This window comes from Trichechus manatus, unplaced genomic scaffold, assembly GCF_000243295.1.
Source record: "Trichechus manatus latirostris isolate Lorelei unplaced genomic scaffold, TriManLat1.0 scaffold00164, whole genome shotgun sequence".
Lineage (NCBI taxonomy): Eukaryota > Metazoa > Chordata > Mammalia > Sirenia > Trichechidae > Trichechus > Trichechus manatus.
The window spans coordinates 2,760,015-2,785,499 of NW_004444100.1; the positions used below are offsets into that span (position 1 = coordinate 2,760,015).

The window sequence follows — 25,485 nt, forward strand, 5'->3', positions numbered from 1 at the left end:
TATTTTGTCAGAGATTAATATTGCCACTTGTGCTCTTTTTTGAGTGTTGTTTCCTTGATATTTTCCATCCTTTCAGTTCTATCTTGTTTCTGTCTTCAAGTCCAAGGTGTGCTTCTTGTAGGCAGCATATAGACGGACCCTGTTTTTCAATCCATTTTGCTACTCTCTGTCTCTTTATTGGTGCATTTAGTCCATTTACACTCAGCGTAATTATTGTAGGCATGAGTTTAGTGCTGTCATTTTGGTATCTTTTTGTGTGTGTTGTTGACAGTTTCTTTTTTCCACTTAATTTTCTGTGCTGAGTCGTTTTTCTTTATGTATTTTCTTTTCATCTTTTTCATCATTGTTGATTTTGTATTTGCTGAGTTGAGTCTTTATATTTTTCTTTTATTTTGATGTGTAGGATTGTTAGTTTCCTTTGTGGTTACCTTAATATTTACCCCTATTTTTCTAAGTTTAAACCAGTCTTATTTCTTTATATTGCCTTGACTTCCTCTCCATATGAAAAATCTATGTCTACATTTTTTAGTCCCTCTTTTTTGTTTTAATGTTGTCATCTTTTACATATTGACATCTCTGTTTCCCTATTTTCAGTGTTTTAGTTTTATTTTTGTGACTTCCCTATCTGGGTTGCTCTGTCCTATGTTCTAGTCTTGGGTTGTTATCTGATGCTATTGATTTTCTAACTGGAGGACTCCCTTTAGTATTCCTTGTAATTTTGGTTTGGTTTTTGCAAATTCCCTAAACTTCTGTTTATCCAGAAATACCCTAATTTCGCCGTCATATTTGAGAGACAGTTTTGCTGGATATATAAACCTTGGCTGGGAATTTTTTTCCTTCAAGCCTTTACATATGTCATCCCATTACCTTCTTGCTTGCATGGTTTCTGCTGAGTAATGTGAGCTTAGTCTTATTGACTCTCTTTTGTAGATGACGTTTTGTTTATCCCTAGCCACTCTTAAAATTCTCTCTTTATCTTTGGTTTTGGCAAGTTTGATTATGCCTTGGTTATTTTCTTTTGGGATCTACCTTATGTGGGGTTTGATGAGTATCTTGGATAGATATCTTCTCATCTTTCACGACATCAGGGAGGTTTTCTGCCAAGAAATCTTCAACAATTCTCTCTGTATTTTCTGTTATCTACCACCCCCACCCCCACACCCCACCCTGTGCTCTTTACTCTTACTTCAATCACTCATAGGTTATTCCTCTTGATAGTGTCCCACATAGTTCTTAGGGTTTCTTCATTTTTTAAAATCCTTTTATCTGATTTTTCCTTGAATAAGTTGGTGTCAAGTGATTTATCTTCAGTCTCACTAATTCTGACTTCCATTGCCTGAATTCTGCTCCTATGACTTTCTATTGAGTTGTCTAATTCTGAAATTTTATTGTTTATCTTCTGGATTTCTGACTGCTGTCTCTGTATGGATTCTTGCAGCCTGTTAAATTTGTCATTATGTTCTTTTCTAATCTTCGTAAGTTCCTTTATTGCTTTGTCTGCATTTTGCCTGATCTCCTTCCTGATCTCTTGAAGAGTTCTGTATATTAATCTTTTGTATTCTGCCTCCAGTAATTCCAAGAAATTCTCTTCCTTTGGAAAATTTTGATTCTTCATTTTGGGAGCTTGCTGAAGCCATCATGGTCTGCTTCTTTATGTGATTTGATATTGACTGTTGCCTCCAAGCCATCAATAAGTTATTATATTTATTCATTTTATGTTTGCTTACTGTGTCCTACCTTCTTGTTTTGTTTTGATATGCCCAAATAGGCTACTCGTGTGAAAGAGCCCGATCACCAGCATCCCTGAAGCTCCACCATCCTGCCACCAGGTGGCCAGAACTCTAAGTATATGAGCCCAGGAGTCCACCCAGTCCTCCTGTATGGATTCAGCTCAGGTGTCCAGGTAGTCAGCCACCAAGTATGTGGGGCAGGCTTTCACCTACAGTCCTAGACAGGCATGGGTGATTGGTGTAGGCAGAAGCATCTGGCTGCAGCAGGGGGGTCACACACTGAGCAAGGCAGGGGGCCGACCGCTGCCACCAAGTGTCTGAGAGGAAAGCGTGTCCCTGTTCCCTAAAGCGTGTAGGTGGGTGGGTTTTGTAGCCAGACTATGAGCACCCAATGCTGTTGGCTGTAAGGCTAGGGGACACCATTTATTTCTGGACCCGTTGCGGGTGGCTAGGTGACGTGGCTGGAGCCACCAGTCCTCATGCCCCCATGTGGGTAGGTGAGGAACCTGCTCAATGGGTAGAGCAGAGTCAAATGTCACAAACCTGCCACCCTAGAGCTGGAATAGTTGAAGTTAGATTTCAGGTATATACCCAGTTGTACTGTGTTAATGAAGGCCTATGCTGTTGAAATGGGCCCACACAAGTCTATGCAGGGGTGAAAGGCATTCAACGTCCATGGGCCCCTTATGCCTGTGACTAGGCAAAGGAGCTGTGCCTACACTGAATTCCTGGTTTAGGCGAGCCAACAGATTATTTTTTCCAGCTTGTTAATTTGTTCCCTCTCCGAGGAAGGGGGGAATGGCTTAGTGCGCATGACGGGTCCTAATTCCAGTCCAGATGTGGCAGTCGCTGAAGACAGCACGGACCCTGGGTTAGAGCGGGGAGCGTGGAGGTAAATGGGAGAGAGGTTTTTCCCAAAGAGGGCGTTATTTGATCCACATTAGGCCAGACGCAAGTACTTATCTTTTGTTGATTGAGCACTCCTTTTCACTGGTTCTGGATGTCCGAGTAGACTCTCTGCCGCTGAGCCTCTCCCAATGTGGAAGACGCCTCCTGATCGCCACTGCTTGCCTCACTGCTCAAGCGAGTTGATCTGGCCTGAAGGGTGTGGGTTTCTGCCAGGTCAGTTCCGGCAACTCCTCGCTGCTTCCGAACCGTCTTTCCCTCCCCCTGCCACTGAGTCTGACTCCTTAACTTTGCCTGTGATGTTCAGGGCTCCTAGATTGTCATATATAATCAATTCACTTTTTTTGGTCTATGTTGTAAGAGGGACCACAGGAAGTATCTGACTACTCCACCACCTTGTCCTTGCCTCCTGTAGTGATTATTCTTAAGCAACATGTGTGAGTTTTATTGGAGGCCAAATTTATAGTGCTAGTAATAATTTGAAAAGAAAGATCTTATTTAGAAATCACTTGCTGCCCTTGTCTGATTTGGTCCTTTTGGCTGTGTTAACTATGCCCCCTTGTCTTTTGCCCAGGATCTGGTAGCTCTGAGTTTATGTGCCTGACTGGGATGTTGACAAGCATGCTCCTCTCCAGAAGGTTCCCGGCCCTGACGAGGGTTACTTTCCATTTTCGCATATGCCCAAAGCCTTTCCATTTGAATTATTTTATCAGTGAGTGTCTAGAATAAAGACAGAAATGAATTTCTATGAATTCTGACTTTGCTCAGCCTGAGTTTCCTGTCATCTAGTCAGATGAAACTAGTCAGGCAATAGCCAAGGGGTGAGAACTTGGGGAGGGAGGTGACACTATGCATTCTCTAACAAGGGGTTTGAAGTGTTCATTGATAGGAAAAACACCCCATGGCAAACCGTACATGTCTTCTGCATCCGAAAAACACCTCAGGTTTTACGTGTGTTTTGGAGAAAAACTCCTTGATCTTGTGTTTTTATCTTGTTAATGCTTTGGCATCTTGACAGTTTTGAATGTAATGACCACTTATGGGGTGCAACAGGGACTCCATCTGCTTTTCCTATTTTCTAGGCAGCTCTTCCCCCTCAGTCTCCAGTGCACAGCTAAGCCTCTGAAGACCTGGCTGGTACCCTCCTCCCCCTAAACCAAAAAAATCCCCTGCTGTCGAGTCAATTCTGACTCATAGAGACCCTGTACTTACCCTAAAATAGTTAGCTACAGCATTTCTGAAATTCACAATTTTTTTTTATTTTAATAAATCCATTTTATTTTAAAAGTTAGCTAACTCCTTAGTTTTATTTTATTACAGGTAAAATACAGTATTTCTATTGTATTATAGAATTCAAAATATTCTTTATTCTAGTACACTTTTGATTTCTTTCTCAAAGAAGCTTAACACAGTTTGTTAGCTCTGCTGTGAAATGAAATACTTTCTATAGGAAAGTATTTAAAAAAATTGATCAGAACAAATAGAAAAAACAAAATTATTAACCTTGCCCTTACTTGCTTGACAAGTAATGGTGAGTGAACCAAAGGATACTTCCAGAATCTTAAAAAAAAAAAAAAAAAACAACTAATCTGACCACCAAATTTATAACCAGAGCGATATATTGTTTTTATTTGCTATATTATTTAGTGTGTTTTTTATACAAATATATCATTTTATTATTTATCACATTAGCCTTAGAGAATTATCAATAATTCCATGTGAACCAATTGCAACATCTATTTTTCAGTTATGATATTCTAATAATGGAATATATTCTGTGACTTTTACTGGTAAAATAATTTAATAAATTATAAACTGTACCTCCCAGATTTAGTGACTCTCTAAAATCAGAAAAAGCCTAGAATGTCCTTATTCTTGGAATCTGCACTTGGGGCCTTTTGTCTGTCTTTATGCAGCTTCTTTCTTTATTAATCAAAGCAATATAAAACTGCCAATCACCCTTCTAATCAGCATTAGTTCATAACACATCAACCCAAAACTAGGAAATAGGACATTTGAGTTTGCCCGTGTAATCTCATCAATGATACACGTACAATTGTTAGGTGATATGTTTTTTAAAATCTTGAGAAAATTTCACTGAGCCCCATAACTACCTTTGAGCACCCTCAAGGATCCAGAGACCTCCGAGTTGGTAGTCACTTTCCTAGAAGGGTTTGATACCAATTCTCTGATGGCACTAGGGTTGTGGTACTTGTACCTGAACAATAGTAGTGGCTGTATGATATCTATGTCTTCTTAAAGCAGCTTAAAAAAGGCAATTTAATACTTATTATTCCATTCCTGATAATGTAATTATAGCTACAGGTACTTTTTTTTTGTGACTATTTATCAGGCACCGTTCTAAGCACATATTCATTATCACTACGACTTTCTGGGTGAGCCATTATTACCATCTCCATTTTACACATGAGAAAGAAACAGGTTCAAAGAAATAAAGCCATACAGCTATTAAGCACAGATGTGGAATTTAAACCCATCCTGTTACTCAGAACTATGTGTCATGGTTTGAATTGTGTCCCCCAAAAATATCTGTCAACTTGGCTGTGTCATGATTCCCAGTATTGTATGATTGTGTAATCTGATGTGATTTCCTTACGCGTTGTAAACTCTATCACCATGATGAGGTTATATGTGATTTCCTTATGTGTTGCAAATTCTATCACCGTGATGAGGTTATACTGATGAGGTTTGCAAGATTAGATAGTGTCTTAATCCAATCTCTTTTGAGATATAAAAGAGACAAGTGAGCAGAGACACATGGGAACCTCACACTGCCAAGAGAGCAGTGCCGGGAGCAGAGTGCATCCTTTGGACCTAGGGTTCCTGCGCCGAGATGCTCCTAGACCAAGGGAAGACTGATGCATCACAGGGACTTTCCTCCAGGGCTGACGGAGAGAGAGGGCCTTCTCCTGGAGCTGATGCCCTGAGTTTGGACTCGTAGCCTACTGGACTGTGATAGAATAAATTTCTCTTGTTAAAAGCCATCCACTCGTGGTATTTCTGTTGAAGCGGCACTAGATGACTAAGACACTATGGTTTTGTCCTTTTCAACAGTATTAGCATCTAAAGTCATTTGTCCAACCCTCTCTTTTGCATGGTAAATTCTTTCTTGCCTTCCTTGTTGGTTTTTCCTTCTTTATCCAGCCTTAGAAAGTCCAAAAGACTATGAAGATGCTTCTCAATTCTACATCTTTGCCTCCAATCTCTACCCATCTGTAACCCTACACCATTTCTGTTCACAACCTATAAAAAGTTGAGCTCACTGTCTTCCTCCCAATCTTCCCTCCTTCACCACCAAGATTCTTACTTTTTGTCATTGTTTCCATATCACTTCCTTTTTCTGGATGTACCGTATTGTTGATTCATACAGTTCACATGAACTCATGACCAATAGCACTATAATTTATGCCTAAAAGAAGCTTATCTAACACATTTATTTTCTCCTTAAGGCTCATCACAGCTGACCATGTTGAATTTTACCTGAATCTTGTGATAGTGGAAAATAGTGACGGCTACAGAAATTCTCTAACCCTTTGTTTTCAGGAAAACGGCTTACTGCAAATAACCACCCTTCCCACATGATTAGATAAGACTCATGGATGCCTCCTTGTTTACCTATAAAAAGGCCAGACATTGATCCTCCAAATTCCCATTCCTTGCCTCATAAATAAGTAACCCAATTGCTCATCCCCACTGATCAATCAGAAACAAAATGCTTGTTAACCTAACTTTGGTTAAGCTTTTCTCCTTCCCTCAAGTCTCTGAACTTTGATCCACCCTCAGTTTGAGCCAACATACCACCCCTCTTTAAGGGCGCCTCCTGGAGATTAGGCTGACCTCAGGGTAAAACATTCGATGTACAATCCGATGACATCACCTTTTCGTCCTACTTTCCCACACCTGGGTTTTCCCCTAGCCTTGTTGACTCTTTAGTCTCGATAAAAGAAAACTGCTTTTTCCCAAATTTTTGAAACACTTGTTGATCTTATGATTAGTGTCCTTTTTATAATACACTCCTCCCCCTATTGTAATAATGCCTTTCCCACTTTCCTTTCTGAATAAAGCCTCTCTCTATCAAAGTCTGAGTTGTTTTTTTTTTTATCTGATACAGCCTTCTTGTACTTAGACTAGGCAGCACTTCAGCACTACACTTGGGAGACATTTCAAACAGCAAAATCACTAACAAAAAATGCAAAAAATGTGGCACTAAATAAGCTTTAGAGAGGACACTTGATTATAGTACCCAATTTGAATTCTCTTTCAATTACATTCAAACTTGTGGATTTTTATACTAATTTAAAAGGAATCCCTCAAAATTGTTTAGTTGATTCTGTTAGTAAAAATGCACATCTAGCCTACCAAAACTAAGGGTGACTCATATCTCTTGGCTAGGCCTTACTCAAAGCCTCTTAATTAAACTAAAATATTCTGGAAATTTCAGGACTCCAAGAGACAGACCAATTAATGGTTAGTATTGAGGTTACCATGAGTTGAAATTGACTAAATGGCAACTAACAACAACAACATTGTCCACTTCCTCCTTATAAAATACCATGCTAAGCAGTATTTAGATATTTCCCACATTGCTTCCAGTTTTCTACCTTAAGGTCAGATTCTGCAATTATCTGAATCATCTAAGTCCTGAGCTGGCATTGCTGGCATTGAACTGGGGACAGATGCCCATTCCTTGCAGCCAAAAGTATTTGTTAGTCTGGCAGGAATTATTTCACTAGAGGATGATGTCAGAATATTTCCAGCCCTGAAAGATATCTACCTAAAACAGAAACTCTTTGACAAATTTTGATTATGTCAATGGCAATACAGTTATATATAAGACCGAACAATTCCAGACTGTATTCAAGCAGTGTAAAGTTGAATTCGTACTCCAAATTTTTGGTCTCAATCAGCATGAATATCAGCCGTTTCATGAAAGAGAACCATGTAAACTGAAATTTAGGACAATTTTGTAATTCATATGCCACTTCTCAAATTCTAGCTCAGTTGTGTCTTTTTTTGATAGGTATAGTTCCCTTTCAGGTTGGTGAAATTAGATTCCTTTTGCAACCAAGCTGCATAGATAGGAGAGATAGCTGGTAATTCAAATACATCTTGAAGTTTGCACACCAAAAGCAGCTGCAGAAATTTAAAGTATGATTCATATTTATCTAATTATGTGTCTTCTGAAATCTGAACTTTATTTCTACCAATATAGTGCTGCAACTCCTGAAAATCTATAACTCTGTTAGGCTCAGGCAGTTGCTATGATCTCAATTCACATGCCTGGTTTGAGTCTGAGATCTTCAACTTCTTGCATCAAAAGCCCTTCCTTTTCCCTGTGGTTCCAAGATTCAGATGTTTCACCAGAACAGCAAGAAAGCACAATCTCTTGGGCCCCTGCATTTTGAATAAGTTGGGCCTCTGGGAACACTTTAATCCCCTAAAGTCCTGATAACCTCACCATCAGACTGCAATAAACCCAAACTCCATACATTACTTTGTCTTTGTCCCAACTAGTGATGGTTAAGGGCATGGGCATTAAGAATGTTCACAACCACTATAACTTCCATCTTCATATCTTTTTTGTACAAGGAAGGCTCAAATTACTAACTCTCCTGATGAATGATGCAAAGAGCATCAGACCTCTTTTTTGTCTTATATTTGTACTGAAACACTTGCTCTGCTTTCATTGCAGGTACCCACCTCCACTAAACATCCATGTTTATACCGAACTTCTCCAATTCCTTACTGGCAGGGATAGCCCTTGCAAAGTTTCTGTGTTTGTCTTAGTTATCTAGTGCTGCTATAACAGAAATACCATAAGTGGGTGGCTTAACAAAGAGAAATTTATTTTCTCACAGTTTAGGAGGCTAGAAGTCTGAACTCAGAGTGCCTGCTCTAGGAGAAGGCTTTTTCTCTCTGTCAGCTCTGGAGGAAGGAAGGTCCTTGTTTCTTTGAACTTTTGTTCCTTGGGAGATCTTCATGTGGCTCAGCATCTCTCTTCCCCTATCCGTGCTTCTCTTGCTTGCTTGTTTAATCTTTTATAGCTCAGAAGAGTTAGGTTTAAGACACACCCTACACTAATCCTGTCTCATTAACATAACAAAGAAAATCCATTCTCAAATGAGATAACCACAGATACTAAAAAACAAACTCATTGGATTCCAACTCATAGCAACCCTATAGGACAGAGTAGAACTGCCCCATAGGATTTCCAAGGAGCAGCTGATAGATTCAAACTGCCAACCTTTTTGTTAGCAGCCAAGCTCTTAACCACTGCACCACCAGGGCTCCCACAGACATAGGGGTTAGGATTTACAACACATATTTTTTTGGGACCCACTTCAATCCGTAACAGTGTTCTAGCTAATTAGGGTCAGTTAGATCACCTACTAGACACTGCTACTTATAGCAGCACTTCCGCTCCATACATCTGGCACATGGACTACACATCTTAAATTAAAAAGACCTTTTTTTAAATATTGTTGAGTAAGTGCATGTACGTCACAATGATTTTCAACCTTAATCAATACGTAAGGGAAATAAAAGAAAGTCCAGCTGTAGTGGAAGGGGACTGAGAATAAAGGAGCATGCCTCTTGCCTATGATATACCTATGATATGCCCCAGACCTGTCTGAAGCAAGTTTTGATGCTTAATCAGTTTTTGTGACTAATCCATGAGTGCATGAAAAGAAGACACATTCTTCCTGGGATAAGGGCTGAAGATTATATTTCATAGACTCATGGAACCACTATCTGTTTTCCTCACAATGTCTTTGCTCTATTTGTATGTTCTACTCATCATCATTTATCTCTTATCCTAAGCCTGATCTCAGATGTTGAACCAGAGGTTGTCAGTTGTCACCAATATGTTATCCCCATTTTCTTTAGAATTAGAACCATTGATTTTTGGCTGGAAACATGGCCACCCAATAGAGAGTACATGATTCAATAACCCTTGCAGCTAAGTTCTGACCAACAGGAAGTAAGTGCAGTGATGTGTAAAACTTTTGCAAGTAACCTTAAATAGAGGCGTATGTCCCTTTCTGCCTCATTTTCAGGGCTGGAATGAGTAGTTGTCACTGTTATCTGTTTACCCCTTATTCTTTAGAACCATTGATTTTTGGCTGGAAACATGACCACCCAATAGAGACGACATGAATTCAACATCCCTTGCAGCTAAGTTCTGACCAACAGGAAGTAAGTGCAGTGATAAGTAAAACTTTTGCAAGTATCCTTAAATAGAGGAGTATGTCCCTTTCTGCCTCCTTTTGGGGGCTGGAATAAGAATGTGGTGGTTAGAATATGAGCAGCCATCATGGGCTATAAGGTAGAAGCCCATGTTCAGGATGGTGAAGCACATGATGGCAGCCTGTGTACTTGCTGATCATAGAGCCATGAAACCAATCCTGGATTGCCTATACTATTTGAGAGGAATAAACTTCATTTTTGTTTACCAAGACCAAACCCATTGCCGTCGATTCCAACTCATAGCAACCCTGGAGGACAGAGCAGAACTACCCCATAGGTAGTGGCTGGTAGGTTTGAACTGCCGATCTTTAGGTTAGCAGCTGAGTGCTTAACCACTGTTATTTCGAGTTTTCAATAATGTATCCTGATACGGATGCCAATTCCTCCATGAAAATGTATTGTTTAGAATAATTGTCTAGTGGCCCGTAACAGGAATTCATTAAAAAGTATTTTAAGCAAAAATGGGGAATTATTTAAGGACACAAGGATGCACAGAACCATAGGCAGGGATGTAATTAAACCTCAGGAATAGACCAGAACCTGGAACTGAAACACTGTAGGGAAGCCAGGAAGTCTTACTGTGTCTCATCTCTCCTCCTCTTCCCTCTTACTGCAGATTATTTATGTGCCTGGCATAGAGAAGCAATAAATATTTGTTTAAATGGATGGCAATTGGTATGTGTGTGTATGAGAAACTAGCTCTGAAGCCAATTCCCAAAACATTTCCTTATACACATGTAGCTGGTGCAAACAGTTTGTGCTCGTCAACTAATCCAAAGGTTAGCAGTTCCAACCCTCCAGACACTTGGCAGGAGAAAAGACCTGGCAATCTGCTCCTATGAAGATTTCAGCCTAGGAAACCCTATGGGGCAGTTCTACTCTGTCCTATAGGGTCGCTATGAGCCGGAATCGACTCCATGGCACACAACAACATAACTTTTGGAGTCTAAGCTCTTCTGTTAATTCTTTCTTTCAGTCCTTTGATTTTGTCAGTTGCTTATTCCAAAATCAGAAAAGGAGGCTGAGATGTAGAGTTGTCCATGATTGATTTAATGTAAGACACTTTAGAAATGGCTCTGCTTTTGTGTAAGAATTACAGAAGCAAGTTTTTATAGGAATCCAAGCACTGGCCCACAAGTAACTATTTTGTTAGACAAGGAAATGATAGATTTTTGTTTTGTTTTGTACATTCTCCCCTGTAATCAGTTTTATTTCTTTTTCTTTTTTTTTTTTCATTTTCTCATTGTTATCACTTACTGAGTTCTTGTTTTCATCTAGTTTTTGTCTTTGAGTGTTTATGTTCTTGTTGGCTCACTGATATATTTGATATTTTATATATTTTATCCAGCACTTTGAGTTGCTTTTGGTGGGAGAATCAGACAGAGTGTCTAGTCTGCCATACTGCTGGACACAGGAGTCCAATCTGATTTTTAAAGAGTTTTAAGTTCATTTGTTTGTAAAGTATTACCCAGCATTTTGAAGACTAGGGCCCTAATTCTGGAGGTCTAAGCTCCCATCTGTAAAGATGAAGAATAACTCTGTCTAGCTACACGAAAATGTTTTTTTGTAAGAGACGTATGAGATAACTAACGTGAAGTCAGTTTGAAACTGGAAAGTACCATGCAAATATATATTTTCTTAACTTTGAAAACAAAACAGAGGCAAAAAGCAATAAAAAGTTATAACTAAGGGTAACAATGATTTGTTCAATTTTAAAGTTCTAAATCTTTGCACTCATATCGTTTGTTTTCTGGCCCCAGGTATGGATGGGAAAGTATTATGATTCTTAAAAATCAGTATTATTTTATATGCTGTATTTAATATTGTATAATTTACTTTTTAATGAGAGGGAAAGAAAGCACACTACAAAATCTACCACTATGTTTTCAAAGCCTGTGTAGTGGCTGTCCCTCTAATATATGGGTAGGCAATCTAACATAGAATGTTTACAACTCTTTATACATTGTGTAAGCTGAGTTTCTGAGTGCCTTACATTCTGTAATGTTATCTTGGTTTCTGTATTCCAAGGATACTGAAGTGTTATTACAAGAACTACTCACATTGCTCTTCTCAGTCTCAAACTGTAATAACAAGTATGTGAGAGGAAACACCTCCCAGAACATTCCAAACAGCCACGTGGATTGTAGGTAATTTGTAATTGAACCAACACAGGATGCAGCCATGTAGTTATTACTATTTCCTGTAGACTCAGGATGTCTTAGGTCCTATGTAAAACATATCACAGGGCCTGTCTTCTAAACATTTATATACCAACCCAGTGTACCCTAAATGTATGTCATTCACTCACACTGCATTTACTGAGCCAGTCTACTACCTGTCAGGCCTTCTGCCTATTCTCAGAAAGCTCATAGTCTAATCAACCCACTGCCATGGACAAGAGTCCCACTCAGAGACCCTGTAGAACAGAGTACAACTGCCCCATAGGGTTTCTTGAGGGAAACAGACTGCCACACTTTCTGATGAGGAGCACCTGGTGGGTTCCACCACTGCCCAGTTTTCGGTTAGCAGCCAAGCGCTTAATCACTGCGCCACCAGGGCTCTTTATGAGTCATGTACTAAGCTTTAAATCATTTACTTTACAACCGCCCAGTGAGGTGGGTACTCTTATCCCTATTTTTCTGATGACAAAATCAGGGTTTATAGAAATTAGCTTGCCCAAGGTCACGCAGCTAGTAGAGGATTCAAACCCAGCAATTCTTATTCCAATAGCCATACACAGAATCTACTATTTTTTACTGCCTCTAAGAGATGTGATCAATATATAGAAAGATGGTCCTATTCAATAAGTATACCGAGTAAACTGCATTTATCTCTTTACTGAACATGGAAACATATGTGGTGACAGATCTTTTCGGGAGACTGGTTCTGTCTTTTCACTTTTGCTACCTGGAGGACCTAAAATGTGTAGAAGTTTGATAAAACAGGTGACATAAAAGTTGAGACACGGCAGGTACAACAGAAACGACATTCTCGAATGCTTCAGCAGTTGCTGGAATAATGGGATCTGGGTTCTATCAGAGAACCCTCCTCTCCCTCCTATGCACACGCTATAAGGTATATATGGGCGCCATTCGGTTCAGGTTGGTTCTAGCGGTCCTCAACTCACAGCGAAGGTTCTTTTTCCGACTCCTGGCGACTCCAATCCCCTGGAAGTTAACCCAAGGCGGCTTCTCAGCGGGATACAGCGCTCTGCGCCGACTGGCGTAGGTTCTAAGGAAACCGCCCGCGGAAGCACCTTGGGCACAGGCGGCAACTGCGACGAGCCCCGCCTAGCGCCAGGGGGCGCGGAAGCGCGTCGGTCGCCCGGCCCCACGCCGGCCCCGCCCTGTTCCACCCCGCCCCCAGCCCCGCCTTCCCTCCGCTGGGACCGGCCGCTCCCGGCTTCGCTCCGGGCGCAGGCGCAGTCTCGCGTTCTCGCGCCGATTCACAGTGCAGTGCGGCCGCCAAGCCGGAGAGTTGTGGAGTCAGTCTGCTGTTCTCCTCCGCCTTTTGCTTCTTCGGAGCGCGTTCTTTGCGGCTCTGCGAGCGTCCCTGAGCGCGGGCAGCGGCCGCAGTGGGTTCGTCAGGTGAGTGCGGCCTCCGGAGGAAGAGGCCTGGAGCGCGGGCGTCGGAGCACCGCCCCCCTCAGCGCCCGCGCGCCCGCCTCCCGCGAGTGGGCCGGGAGGGGCGGCAGGGCAGGTGCAGGTGCCAGCGCGGCGCAGGAACCCGGCTGCCTTGCCAGCCGCCCGGCGCTCTTCCTCACCTTGGCGGGGGTCTCCGAAGCCCTCGCGGCGATGCGGGGCTGGGTGCCCCCGGGACCGCTGGTGGGCGTCGGGCGGTGTCGGCCCGCCCCCAGCGCCTCGCAGCCGCCGCCGGCGTCCCCCGGTAGCCGGCGCGTTACTCATTAACTGCGAGGTCCCGGGCACCCGAGGCGGTGAACCCGCAGCCCAGTTACCTGTCGGCGGGCATGTGCGGCCCAGAGCTGTGGACGCGGGGTCACTGGGGTGGGCGGGAGATTGTAAAGAGAGTTTCGGAACAAGTCAGAAGCACATCACAGCCCGGGATTCCGTGCGGAAGCTGCTGCGGAATGAAGCGGTAGCGGTGGACCGGCGCTTTTTCATTCATGAGTCTTAGTAAATGACGAGCAAGGCAAGATGCGGAGGCTGGGAGGTCACAGCGGGAGGTTTCGGTGAAACCTGGTTGGGAAAGAGCGAGCGCCGGGAGTCGCGCCCGCGGAGGCAGCTCAGTTTAGCCCGACTTTTGTTTCGGGTAGTTGAGAGGAGCTGCACAGACGTAATTGCACTGTCCTTCCGGCGTTGACAATTCGCCCCGACCGCCTAGGGAAAAGCGAGCTTAATGGACTCCAGGAGTGATGCTAGGTGGAGTCTGCAGCACGTGAAAAGTTGCCAGTTTTTATGGTATTAAAAGACAAACAACCCCCCCAAAAAACAACCAGAAGTCATGCTAAAAAGATAAGGTCTTAAAATTAAGAGCGCTGAGTTGATTCCTGAGAGGCAGACAATTAGGTTTCGTGGAAATGTAGCATCTACCGAGGCTACCTGTTTCACACTTTTCGGTTTCCCGCCCCGCCCCCCCAGCTGCTTGTCAGTGTTAGGAAAGAACCATGTAATCTTTGCTGTGGAATGATTACATAATTGGAGGAGAGGCCGATACGAGGATTAAAACTGTTCTATTGTAAATGTTTTGAAAAACCCAGTTTCTGTTCATTATCCTCATTCTTACTTTGTTCTTGCAGTTGTGTTTTTGTTTTTTAAATAGTGAATGACAAGGAGAAAAGAGGCAGAATAGATTTGGAGACCAATCATAGTAAGTAGTTGATACCGTTCAATATTTCACCAGTTTTATGGGGCCTTGTTCTAGTAACGTTTGTTATTTAATTACTAGTACGGTGCATTTTGATAGGGACTTTTAATATTTGGACAACTATTGTATTCTCAGTATAACGGTTTATGTGATCTAACTTTAAAGCCCTTGTGGAATTTATAGAAAAAATTCAGCGGTTATACAGTTTTACTACAATAGTGTATTTCTTACTATTAGAAGAAAGGTCTTTTTAATCTTTTTTTTCCGTTACAGTAGTGTTATATGTTAGTGTGTACCTTTGTGAGACAAAGCGGATACATTTATTAAAACACTTCCTTGTGTGTTTGGCAAACAACTCATCTGTGTATTGAATAGCTCTAATCTTTCGCCAGGATGGGTATTTTATTTTCAGCTCCTTTGTCTTTTAATTAGATCCAGTTGTACTTTTTGAATTAGTGTAGTTATGCAAATACTTCTTTTACTGAAACAGTCCCTTCCTCAAATTTTCCCTAAACCCTCAATCTCCAACAGACACTCTACAAATAAGTTTTCAAATAGAGAAGTTCTTAGGAATCTAGTTTGTCCTCTCATTTTTTAATAAGACAGAACCAAAAATTGTAAGTTACAGTAGTTTTACATATATTCATTTTTACATATGTACATTTCTTCCCCCTCCTGAGTTAGAGTCACTAAACAAATTAATGAGCAGCCAAATGAAAAATTACTAGATCTGTCTTTAAGTTTTAGCTGCATCACTTGCTATTCATATGACCTTGAATAAGTCATTGAACCTCTCTAAACTTATTTTCTCTGTTAGTAAATGGGAATAGTATTAGGTCACGCATTGTGACATGGCTGCTATTAAGCTGTTATTCATATGGTTCAACCTAATATGAACTTCGTAATGGTGTGTGCGATGAGGATTAAACGAGACACTCCATGTGGGTCGTAGGTGGGAGGTAGAGGGGAGGAACAAATGTTAGTTTGACTGCGCGCCAGGCACTGTTCTTCTTGCTTCAAGTACCTTAACTCCTTTAGTCTTCACAGCATTCCTGGAATATAGGTGGTGTTAATAATGCATTTTACAAATGAGGAAACTGAGGCTCAGAAAGGTAAAATAACTTACCTGTGGTTACTTAGTTCTTGGTGGTTGTATAGCTGGTGAATGGCAATGCAGGGATTAAAAACTGGATGTGACTGCTCAAAATGAAACTTGATTCTTCCTTCCATCCTGGTTTACACTTACTGTAAAAGAGCTTTGTAACTATAAGGACGCACACAGGTGAAAGGTGTTTTATCACGTGTATTTGTGGTTAAAAAATAGCCTAGTTTTCTGATGACGGTGATACCACCACCACTACCGCTACCACTGTTGAGTAATACTTATCTAGTGCTGGGTCCTCGTCTAAGCAGTTTACATTATAATAACTCATTTGTTCTCACTGTGACTGAGGAGCTAGGTAATACTTCATCTCCATTTTATAGCTGAGAAAATTGAGACACTGAGAGGTTAAGTAACTTGCCCAAGGTCACACAGCTAATTAAGTAGCAAACTTAGCTTAGAAGTCATGCAGTTTGTCTTCAATGTCTGTGCTTATCCATTAACTCTACTACCTTTTCATATATAAGCTGTAATCCTAAAGAATTGCTTTTAATTTAGATGTTATGAGATAGTATAGTATGTAATTCTTGGCACAGTGGTTTAAGTGTTTGGCTGCTAACCAAAAGGTTGGCAGTTCGAATCCACCAGGTGCTCTTTGGAAACCCTGTGGGGCAGTTCTCCTCTGTCCTATACGGTCATTATGAATCAGAATCGACTCAGCGGCAACGAGTTTATGTAATTCTTAATGTGTCACCAGAAATTTTCTAATCAAATCAAATATTCATTGAGCAAGTCACAGTGAGGGTTAAAAAATACTCATAGGAGCCTGACGGTAGACTGTATAATCATCCCCGTATCTTCCTTTTATAAGTTCCTCAAAACTTAGAAGCCACTTTTCATTCATATATATTTATATATGTGTGTATTTACAATTTTAATAAGTGTCAAATAAGACAGGGCTGTAATTGTTGGAGAGGAGGGATTAAGGATGGGTTAGAGATATTTGTGTGTTGAGGTCATGAGGGAAGACTTTGAGAATATTCAGAGGAAGTACACTTTTTCACATATAATTCTGGTTCAGACGCAGTTCAACAAAGGGGAATAAATGGTTACTAAAGTTAATAAATGCACTTGATAGCCTAAAAGTAAAATATCTGTGTGTTTGAAAACTTATTTTTCTAGCTAGTGTCTCGTTCTCTGTATTGCCATCCTTAGCTTTGCCAGGCAGTACTTTTTCTTTTTTTATGCACATTTCCATAGCACTGAATACATGCCTCTGTTTTGATATTTATTTGTTTTGATATTTACATTGTGTTTAAAAATGTTTATTGACAAGGTCATCAATTCCTCTAGTCTGCAAATACTTTGAGGGCAGGGTTTAAGTCATCTTGCCACATTTCATAGCTTTAGCATCAAGCCAGGTACCCATAGGTACTGTGCTGTGTTTGGTGATGGCTGGTCAGTGGAAGAATATTAGGAAGGTATTAAAATTGATGTAGCAGTAGAAATTGAAATGAGTGTTCAGAGAGAATTGAGGGGACTCAACTGAGGTGCAATGGTTAAGTGCTTGGCTGCTAACTGAAAGGTTGAAGGTTTGAAGCCACCAGCGACTCTGTGGGAGAAAACACCTGGCCATCTACTCCTGTAAAGGTAACAGCCTTGGAAACCCCATGGGACAGTTCTAGTCTGTCCTGTAGGGTAGATATGAGTCCGTTTAGGGCACACAGCCACAACAACAGTGGGAAAGAAGAGAGGGGTACTTGAAACAGGTGGCATTAACTTGCTATGTCTGTTTTTTTTCTTCTGCTTTCTTTTTCAGCTTACAACTAAATGAGGTAGTTTCATAAGTTTAAATTGTATATAGTCATGGTTAGGGGAAAAAAGTGATCTTGATTTGTCTTAGAGTGTCAGCAACACAAAATTAAATAGCTATAGCCATAAGCTAAAATTACTTAGGGAAATAAAGAATGAAAATTACTGAAGTAGTTCAAGTTCATGAGAGATTTGTTGCTTGTAGTTAACGGCAGGGTTATAAATATAAGCATAGTGGAAGTTGATGGAATTCTACATGTAAATATATGAATTGATAGTCTAGTATAAAGAAACTCTATCAAGAAGATGAGAGTGCTTTTGTTGTTGTTAGGTGCCATCAAGTTGGTTCCCACTCATAGCGACCCTGTATATGACAGAACGAAACACTACCCTGTCCTGCGCCATTCTCACAATCGTTGTTATGCTTGAGTCCGTTGTTGCAGCCCCTGTGTCTAGTGCATCTTGTTGAGGGTCATCCTCTTTTTTGCTGACCCTCTGCTTTACCGAGCATGACGTCCTTCTCCAGGGACTGGTCCCTTCTGATAACAGGTTCAAAGTATGTGAGACCAAGTCTCACCATCCTCGCTTCTATGGAGCATCCTGGCTGTACTTTCCAAGACAGATTAGTTCGTTCTTTTGGCAGTCCATGGTATATTCAGTATTCTTTGCCATTACTATATTCAGAGGCATCAATTCTGTGGTCTTCCTTATTCCTTACCCAGCTTTTGCATGCATATGAGGCGATTAAAACCACCAAGGCTTAGTCAGGTGCACTTTAGCTTAGAGCCAATTAAACAAGTGAATTTTAATTCGATGTTTTCAGATAAGAGTAGTAATATTGAGTATTTGTTTTGGGGCACCTGGTTGACAGATAAGGATAAATTATAAAAAAACAACCAAAATAAGTTTGACAAACAATAAATAATTCTGGATTAATTAATTCCCTGCTAGGAAGAATGTTCGAACTGTTTACATAAGAAGACTCTGTTTTCCCTTTTCATCTCATTTGTCTCAATAAGAATTCCTTCTGATTTGTGAGACAGATCCCTTAGTGTCCTCTTGCTTATTTGCCCCATCACTATTCCATCTTTCTAGGATCTTTATAAGTATCTGATATTTGTATCGTGCTTTAAAATCTACAAACCATTTTTACGTTAATTAAAGCCTTTGATTTGTTTTTCAGATGTAGGCAGGGGAAATAATATCGCCACCACTATACACGTAGAAACTGAGGCTAAGAGAGATTAAGTGACTTGCTCAGGGTCACACCTACTCAGTGCAGAAACTGGCCTGGAAGGAAGGTTTTCTGAAGCTAGTCTTATAAAATGTTCAGATTTTCCCAAACCTTAAAAATTCAGTTTCTCCAGTCTCAGTACTCTCTCAAGGATGAAACTCAGTACTCTTCATCTGAAGATGAAACAGTATTCTTCTGTTTGGATTATTAACCTGTTACAGTTGGTATGGGTGGGACCTGCCTTAGAGATTCTCTGTCTTGACCTAACCTTTATTCGCTTCACCCTTTACTCATAAATTTTACCTTTTACATGTATCTTAGATGTACTGGAGAGACCCTTGACGTGGTGGAGAGACAACAGGTGTTGGAGTCAGACCAAAGTTTGAATCCTAGCTGTTACTTTTTAGCCGTTTGACCTTGACTAAATTAATCTCTTTGAACCTTGGTTTCTATATCTGTAAACAGGAATAAGAACCATTTCAAAGGAATGCTGTGAGAATTAACTAGAGTAATTTTGTGTGTGTGTGTGTATAAATATAAATGAAACTTATTGTTCTGAGTCTTTTTCATGTCTACATGCCTCCCTGCCATCCAGTCCCAATGCATGACCTTGACATTCAGTCAGACCTCCATAATTTCTTGCCTAGCCTGTAACGGTAACTGTTTAACCAAGTGCCTCTAGTCTCTTCTCTCTAGTCCTCATTGCCTTGGGACTTATTTTTCTAAAATGTGGATCTGATCTTATCATTCTTGTCTTTCAGGATAAACTCCAGGGAACGTTCTCCATGTTAAATGAGGCTTTTAACGATCTGTCACACATCTGCCTCTCCAGCCTGATTTTTTCCTTTGTTAGTTTCATTAGTGCCAAACTCTATTCCCTGATCGTCTTATCCTGTTTCCCTACCTTGCCCATCTATTGGACTCCTGTTCCATCTTCTAAAATCTAACTTACATCTTACTTTTTGAAACATTCTCTTCTCCCTCCGTTCTCTACTGTCTTTCCCCAGCCCCTAGGGTAGTCATTTAGTGACGTACAGTAGACTGTGTGCCATCTCTTTAATCTGTTTTCATACCTGTATTAGAATTTAGTACCAAGATTTGCCCTTGGAGGTTGAAGCTGGCATTCACCTTCCATTCCAACTAGAACAAATATTACTTATTATATTATTATATGTATAATGTAAATGTACTTGTTAATAAGTGTAAGTTGTTAATGACAGTTTTAAGGCAGAGAATTAATTGATGGGATTGGTAACACTTGAATTCATTACACACTATTGAAGTAGTGATGGCAGGAGCTGTTTTCTTCCATAATCCATGCTAAATTAAGAAGACATTTGGGAATTTATGAAAGCATCGGGACCTTCCTCCTGCCCCCTCCCCGAATAATCTGTGAATAAATTAAAGAAGAAAGTGATACATTATGTAATCCTTAAACCTTTTTTTTGACCAGCTTGACATATTTTTATTATTGTGATAATAAAACAAATTTCATATATACAGTATAATATGTGGATGCTTGCTTTGTTGAGGAAAAACATTCAGAACAATAAGCTTTTAATTTTTAATAATTTTTTAAACAAAACAAAACAACTTGTGTTTTGTTCTCCTCTGTGTTGATGTTAGTGTTGATACAGTGTGACAAAAAATTTTTGGCAAGTATTAGAGATACCGTACAGGTCATTATAATAATAACTAATTTTAATTGATAGGTACCAGATATGCTAAGCCCTTCATGTTTATTATCTGACTTAATTCTCATGACAAACTTAGGAGGTGGGTACAGTTATTATCCCCATTTTTCCAGACGAGAAATCTAGAAAGAAAAAATAACATGATTATCACTCATGATTATCAAAGCACTATTGTAGGAAGAAATAAATTGGAAAGATAGGTTGGGTTCAGATCATAGAGGGCCTTGATTATCAGGCTAATAAATTTGGGAAATCAGTGAAAGATTTTCTTTTTAGCTTTAGATTCTTTTTTTTTTTTTTTAATGTTTTTATTATACTTTAGATAAAGGTTTACAGAGCAAACTAGTTTCTCATTAAACAATACACATTGTTTTATGACATTGGTTGCCAACCTCATGACATGTCAGCACTCCCTTTCTCGACCTTAGGTTCCCCATTACCAGCTTTCCTGTCCCCTCCTGCCTTCTCATCTTTGCCCCTGGGCTAGTGTGCCCATTTAGTCTCATTTTGTTTTATGGGCCTGTCTAATCTTTGGCTGAAGGATGAACCTCAGGAGTGACTTTATTACTGAGCTATAAGGGTGTCTGGGGGGCCATACTCTCAGGGTTTCTCCAGTCTCTGTCTGACCAGTAAGTCTTTTTTTTTTTTGAGTTAGAATTTTGTTCTACATTTTTCTCCAGCTTTGTGCAGGACCCTCTATTGTGATCCCTGTCAGAGCAGTTGGTGGTGGTAGCTGGGTACCATCTTATTGTGTTAGACTCAGTCTGGTGGAGGCTGTAGTAGTTGTGATGCATTAGTCCTTTCGACTTATCTTTCCTTCGTGTCTTTGGTTTTCTTCATTTCTCCTTGCTCCAGATGGGGTGAGACCAGTGGAGTATCTTAGATGGCAACTCACAAGCTTTTAAGACCCCAGATGCTACTCCCCAAAGTAGGATGTAGAATTAGCTTTAGATTCTTCAAGTGAAAATTTGAGAGATATGCTTTGTAGTTTTTATTTAAACTTTGTGATGTAATTGAGTACTTATATTAAATATTTTCTGCTTATAGAGAAATTGAAGAATATGTTGTATCAGTAGCTGACTATGATAGCAAATGTTTATTGAGACCATACTATATGCCAGGTAATAGTACTCTACTAAGTACTTTATATGGATTGTCTCCTTCAATTCTCATGGTGTCCGGGTGAAGGGATATATGATAGCAAAGTTAAAAATATCAAGCAGATTTTTATTTATTCCTAATACTAACTTATTAATTGCATTTACTTTAACATTAGCTGTCACTTTCAAGTTAATTCCAAATCGGATTGTTTGTCTTTTGTAGTCATTATACTTTGAGTTCACTTAGTAAATGTTAAATGATTGTAGTTTTTTTCCCTATATCTTTTTTATAAGTTTATCGTTTATAATGAACTGTTAAACACATTTTATAATTTATAAATCTTAATTTAATTAACCTGGCAAAAAATATCACTGTCTAATAATTGGAAACCCTGGTGACATAGTGGTTAAGTGCTATGGCTGCTAACCAAAAGGTCAGCAGGTCAAATCCACCAGGCACTCCTTGGAAACTCTATGGGGCAGTTCTGCTCTGTCCTGTATGGTCACTATGAGTCAGAATCGACTCAATGGCAATGGGTTTTTTGGTTAACGATAATTACCTGTTTTTTGTTTAAACATAGGTTATCTTATGATGAAGCTTTTGCTATGGCTAATGACCCCCTGGAAGGCTTCCATGAAGTAAACCTTGCTTCACCTACTTCTCCAGACCTTCTTGGTGTGTATGAATCAGGAACTCAGGAGAAGACTACCTCACCAAGTGTCATCTACCGGCCACATCCTTCAGCTTTATGCTCTGCCCCTGTCCAGGCTAATGCATTAGATGTTTCTGACCTTCCTACACAACCTGTGTATTCATCCCCTAGGCGTTTAAATTGTGCAGAAATATCTAGTATCAGGTAGGAGATCATCAAAACACTTATTTTATAATATTATATTTTAAAAAATGGACAGTTTGTTTGACTACCGCATTTTAAGTTTTATTTTAGAAAATTTGAATAAGCTTCCCACGTAGAGCAATATGTATTAATGTTCTAGAGCAGGGGTTGGCAAACTTTTTCCGTAAAGGGCCAGATAGTATATATTTTATGCATTATGGGCCGTACAATTGTTGGAGCTACTCAACTCTTCCATTAGAGCATGACAGCAGGCATAGACAGTCTGTAAATGAATGAGCACGGTTGTTCTCCAATAAAACTTTATATACAGACAGTCATGGAATTTGGAATTTCATTTAGGTTTCACATGTCAAAAAATATTATTCTTTTGTTCTTTTTTCAAGCAGTTAAAAATGTGAAACCATTTTTGGATCATGTTGTTTTCTTGTTGTTAGTTGCTGTTGAGTCGATTCAGACTCATGGTGATTCCAGTTGTGCAGAGTAGAACTGTATTCCGTAGGGTTTTCAAGACTGTGACCCTTTAGAAGCAGATCACCAGGCCTTACTTCCGACATGCCTCTGGATGGGTTTGAACCACCAACCTTTCTGGTAGTAGTCTAGTGCTTAACGATTTGCACACACAGGCCCGTGTGTGTTACAGACCCAGTACTTGGTTCTATACCTCAAGTCACACCTGGGTTAACTAAATTAGCTATGATGTAATGCTGTAATGCTGAGAGGGCGTTGTGGCCTGTAGTTTGCTGACCCCTGTTCTAGAGTAGCACAAGCCATGGAGCTTTCTGTGCTGATGGAATGTTCTATTTCTGTACCATCTGATATGGTAGCCATTAGCCACATATAGCTACTAAGCACCTGAAATGTGGCTAGTGCGTCTGAGGACACACTATTAAGTAACTATAGTGACTACCGTATTGGATAGTTTAATTCGAGACCTGTGTGTTTATGCCAGTTATATTTGAGCATATACTGTATTTTCTAAAAAAAATGTTTCTCTCCTTTACAGCGTCCATGTTACAGACCCAGCACCCTGTTCTACCTCTGGAGCCACAGCTGGATTAACTAAATTAACTACGAGAAAGGACAACTGTAATGCAGAGAGGGAATTTTTACAAGGTGCTACTATAACGGAGGCTTGTGATGGCAGTGATGATATTTTTGGGTTGAGTACTGATAGTCTGTCCCGTTTACGAAGCCCATCTGTTTTGGAAGTCAGAGAAAAGGGGTATGAAAGATTAAAAGAAGAACTCGCAAAAGCTCAGAGGGTAAGAAAAAAAAGGTATTTTATTCTTTTATATATTATATTCTAAATTAATATTTATCCATGAGGTAGGGCCAACTCATAAATGAAATCATTACAGTCCTACATTTACCCTTCACATACGCCCAGTCTCAGCTCCTGTTAGGGGCATTTAGGAATCTGAATATGGCTGGGTAGTAAAGAAGCTGATCTAAGAGTACTTCTGAAACCCTTGTTGTGCCTCTTACATTGTCTTCTCCCTGTCTTGCATTATTGATAATGTGAATTTAGTGGGTTATATTCCACTGAGGATTTTTCCCTCCTTACATGTGGATATCAGAGTGTGTCCTCTAACCATAATGAAATCAAACTAGAAATTAGAAACAGAAAGATAACAGGAAAATCTCCAAACGTTTGGAAACTAAACATATTTCTAAATAATTGTGTGGGTCAAAAGGGAAATAAAAAATACATTGAGCTAAATGAAAATGAAGATACAACAGGTCAAAATTTTCGGGAAACAGCTAAAGCAGGACTTAAGAGGAACATTTATAGGACTAAATGCGTACGTTAGAAAAGTCTCAAATCAACAATTTAAATTCTCACTTCAAGAACCCGGAAAAAGAAGAGCAAATACCAGAGAAAGCAGAAGGAAGGAAATAATAAAGAGCAGAAATCAGTGACGTTGAAAGTAGAAAAGCGGTAGAAAATATGAATGAAACAAATAGCTAGTTCTTTAAAAATATCAATAAAGTTGACAGACTTTTAGCAAGATTGACAAAAAAGAGGAGACACAAATTACTGGTAATAGGAATGAAATGAGGTGTCACTGCAGACTCAAGATCAAAAGTGCAATAAGAGCATACTGTGGACAAGCGTGTACACGTATAAATTTGACAGCTTAGCTGAAATGGGCCAATTCCTCAAAAAATACAAACAACCACAAGTCAGTCACCCAATATGAAATAAATAATTTGAATAGCTCTATACGTATCAAGGGGATTGAGTTCGTAATTTAAAAACTATCCAAAAAGAAATCTCCAGGCCTAGATGGTTTCTAAGAGAAGTCTACCAAATGTTTAAAGAAGAGTTAAGACCATTATATATAATCTCTCCCAGAAAATAGAAGAGGAGGGAATATGACTGAATTCATTTTATGAAGCCCTGATGCCAAAACCAGACATTATAAAAAAAACTACAGACCAGTATTTCTCATGAATATAAACGCAAACATGCTTAATAATAGCAAATAGAATTTAGTAATATATGAAGAATTATGCATTATGACCAACTGAGGTTTATTCCAGGAATGCGCAGAGCTGGTTCAATATTTGAAAATTAGCCAGTGTAGTTTTAGAGAACCTAGAAATAGATCCACGAAGATATTCCAAGAGTGTTAACAAATACTACATGGTTGTAGTAACTATTTTGTTCTTCCCAGTGAGCCCAACTTAGGATTGAAAAGAAAGCTGATTTTTGGACAAAGGTGCAAAAGCAATTCAGTTGAGGAAAGAACATTTTCAGGCAATGATGCTGGATGTCTTTAAGCCAAAAATAACGCTCAATATCATTCTCATGCTTTATATAAAAGTTAACTCAAAGTGGATCATGGAGTTAAATATAAAACCAAAAATACAAAACTTTTAGGAAAAAGCATAGGAGAAAATCCTTGTCAAAAATCCTTGGCAAAAAGTTCTTAGATTTGACATCAAAAGCATGA

The 25,485-nt window shown here is 39.7% G+C and overlaps 1 protein-coding gene across 3 annotated transcripts in view; it reads left to right on the top strand.

The window, feature by feature from the left end:
* Positions 1–13,317: 13,317 nt before the first annotated feature.
* Positions 13,318–25,485, top strand: part of RAB3IP (RAB3A interacting protein) — a 43,612-nt gene continuing 31,444 nt past the window's right edge. Inside the window, exons 1-4 of one of the 3 annotated variants that reach the window (XM_023740819.1) lie at positions 13,363–13,492; positions 14,662–14,732; positions 22,253–22,528; positions 23,532–23,790. In XM_023740819.1, coding sequence (XP_023596587.1) covers positions 22,278–22,528; positions 23,532–23,790 — 510 coding nt within the window. In that variant the 5' untranslated portion in view covers positions 13,363–13,492; positions 14,662–14,732; positions 22,253–22,277. Of the gene's footprint in view, positions 13,493–13,851; positions 14,733–22,252; positions 22,529–23,531; positions 23,791–25,485 lie in introns of those variants that run through there. The other 2 variants (XM_004386438.2, XM_023740820.1) reach the window with 2 other exon arrangements.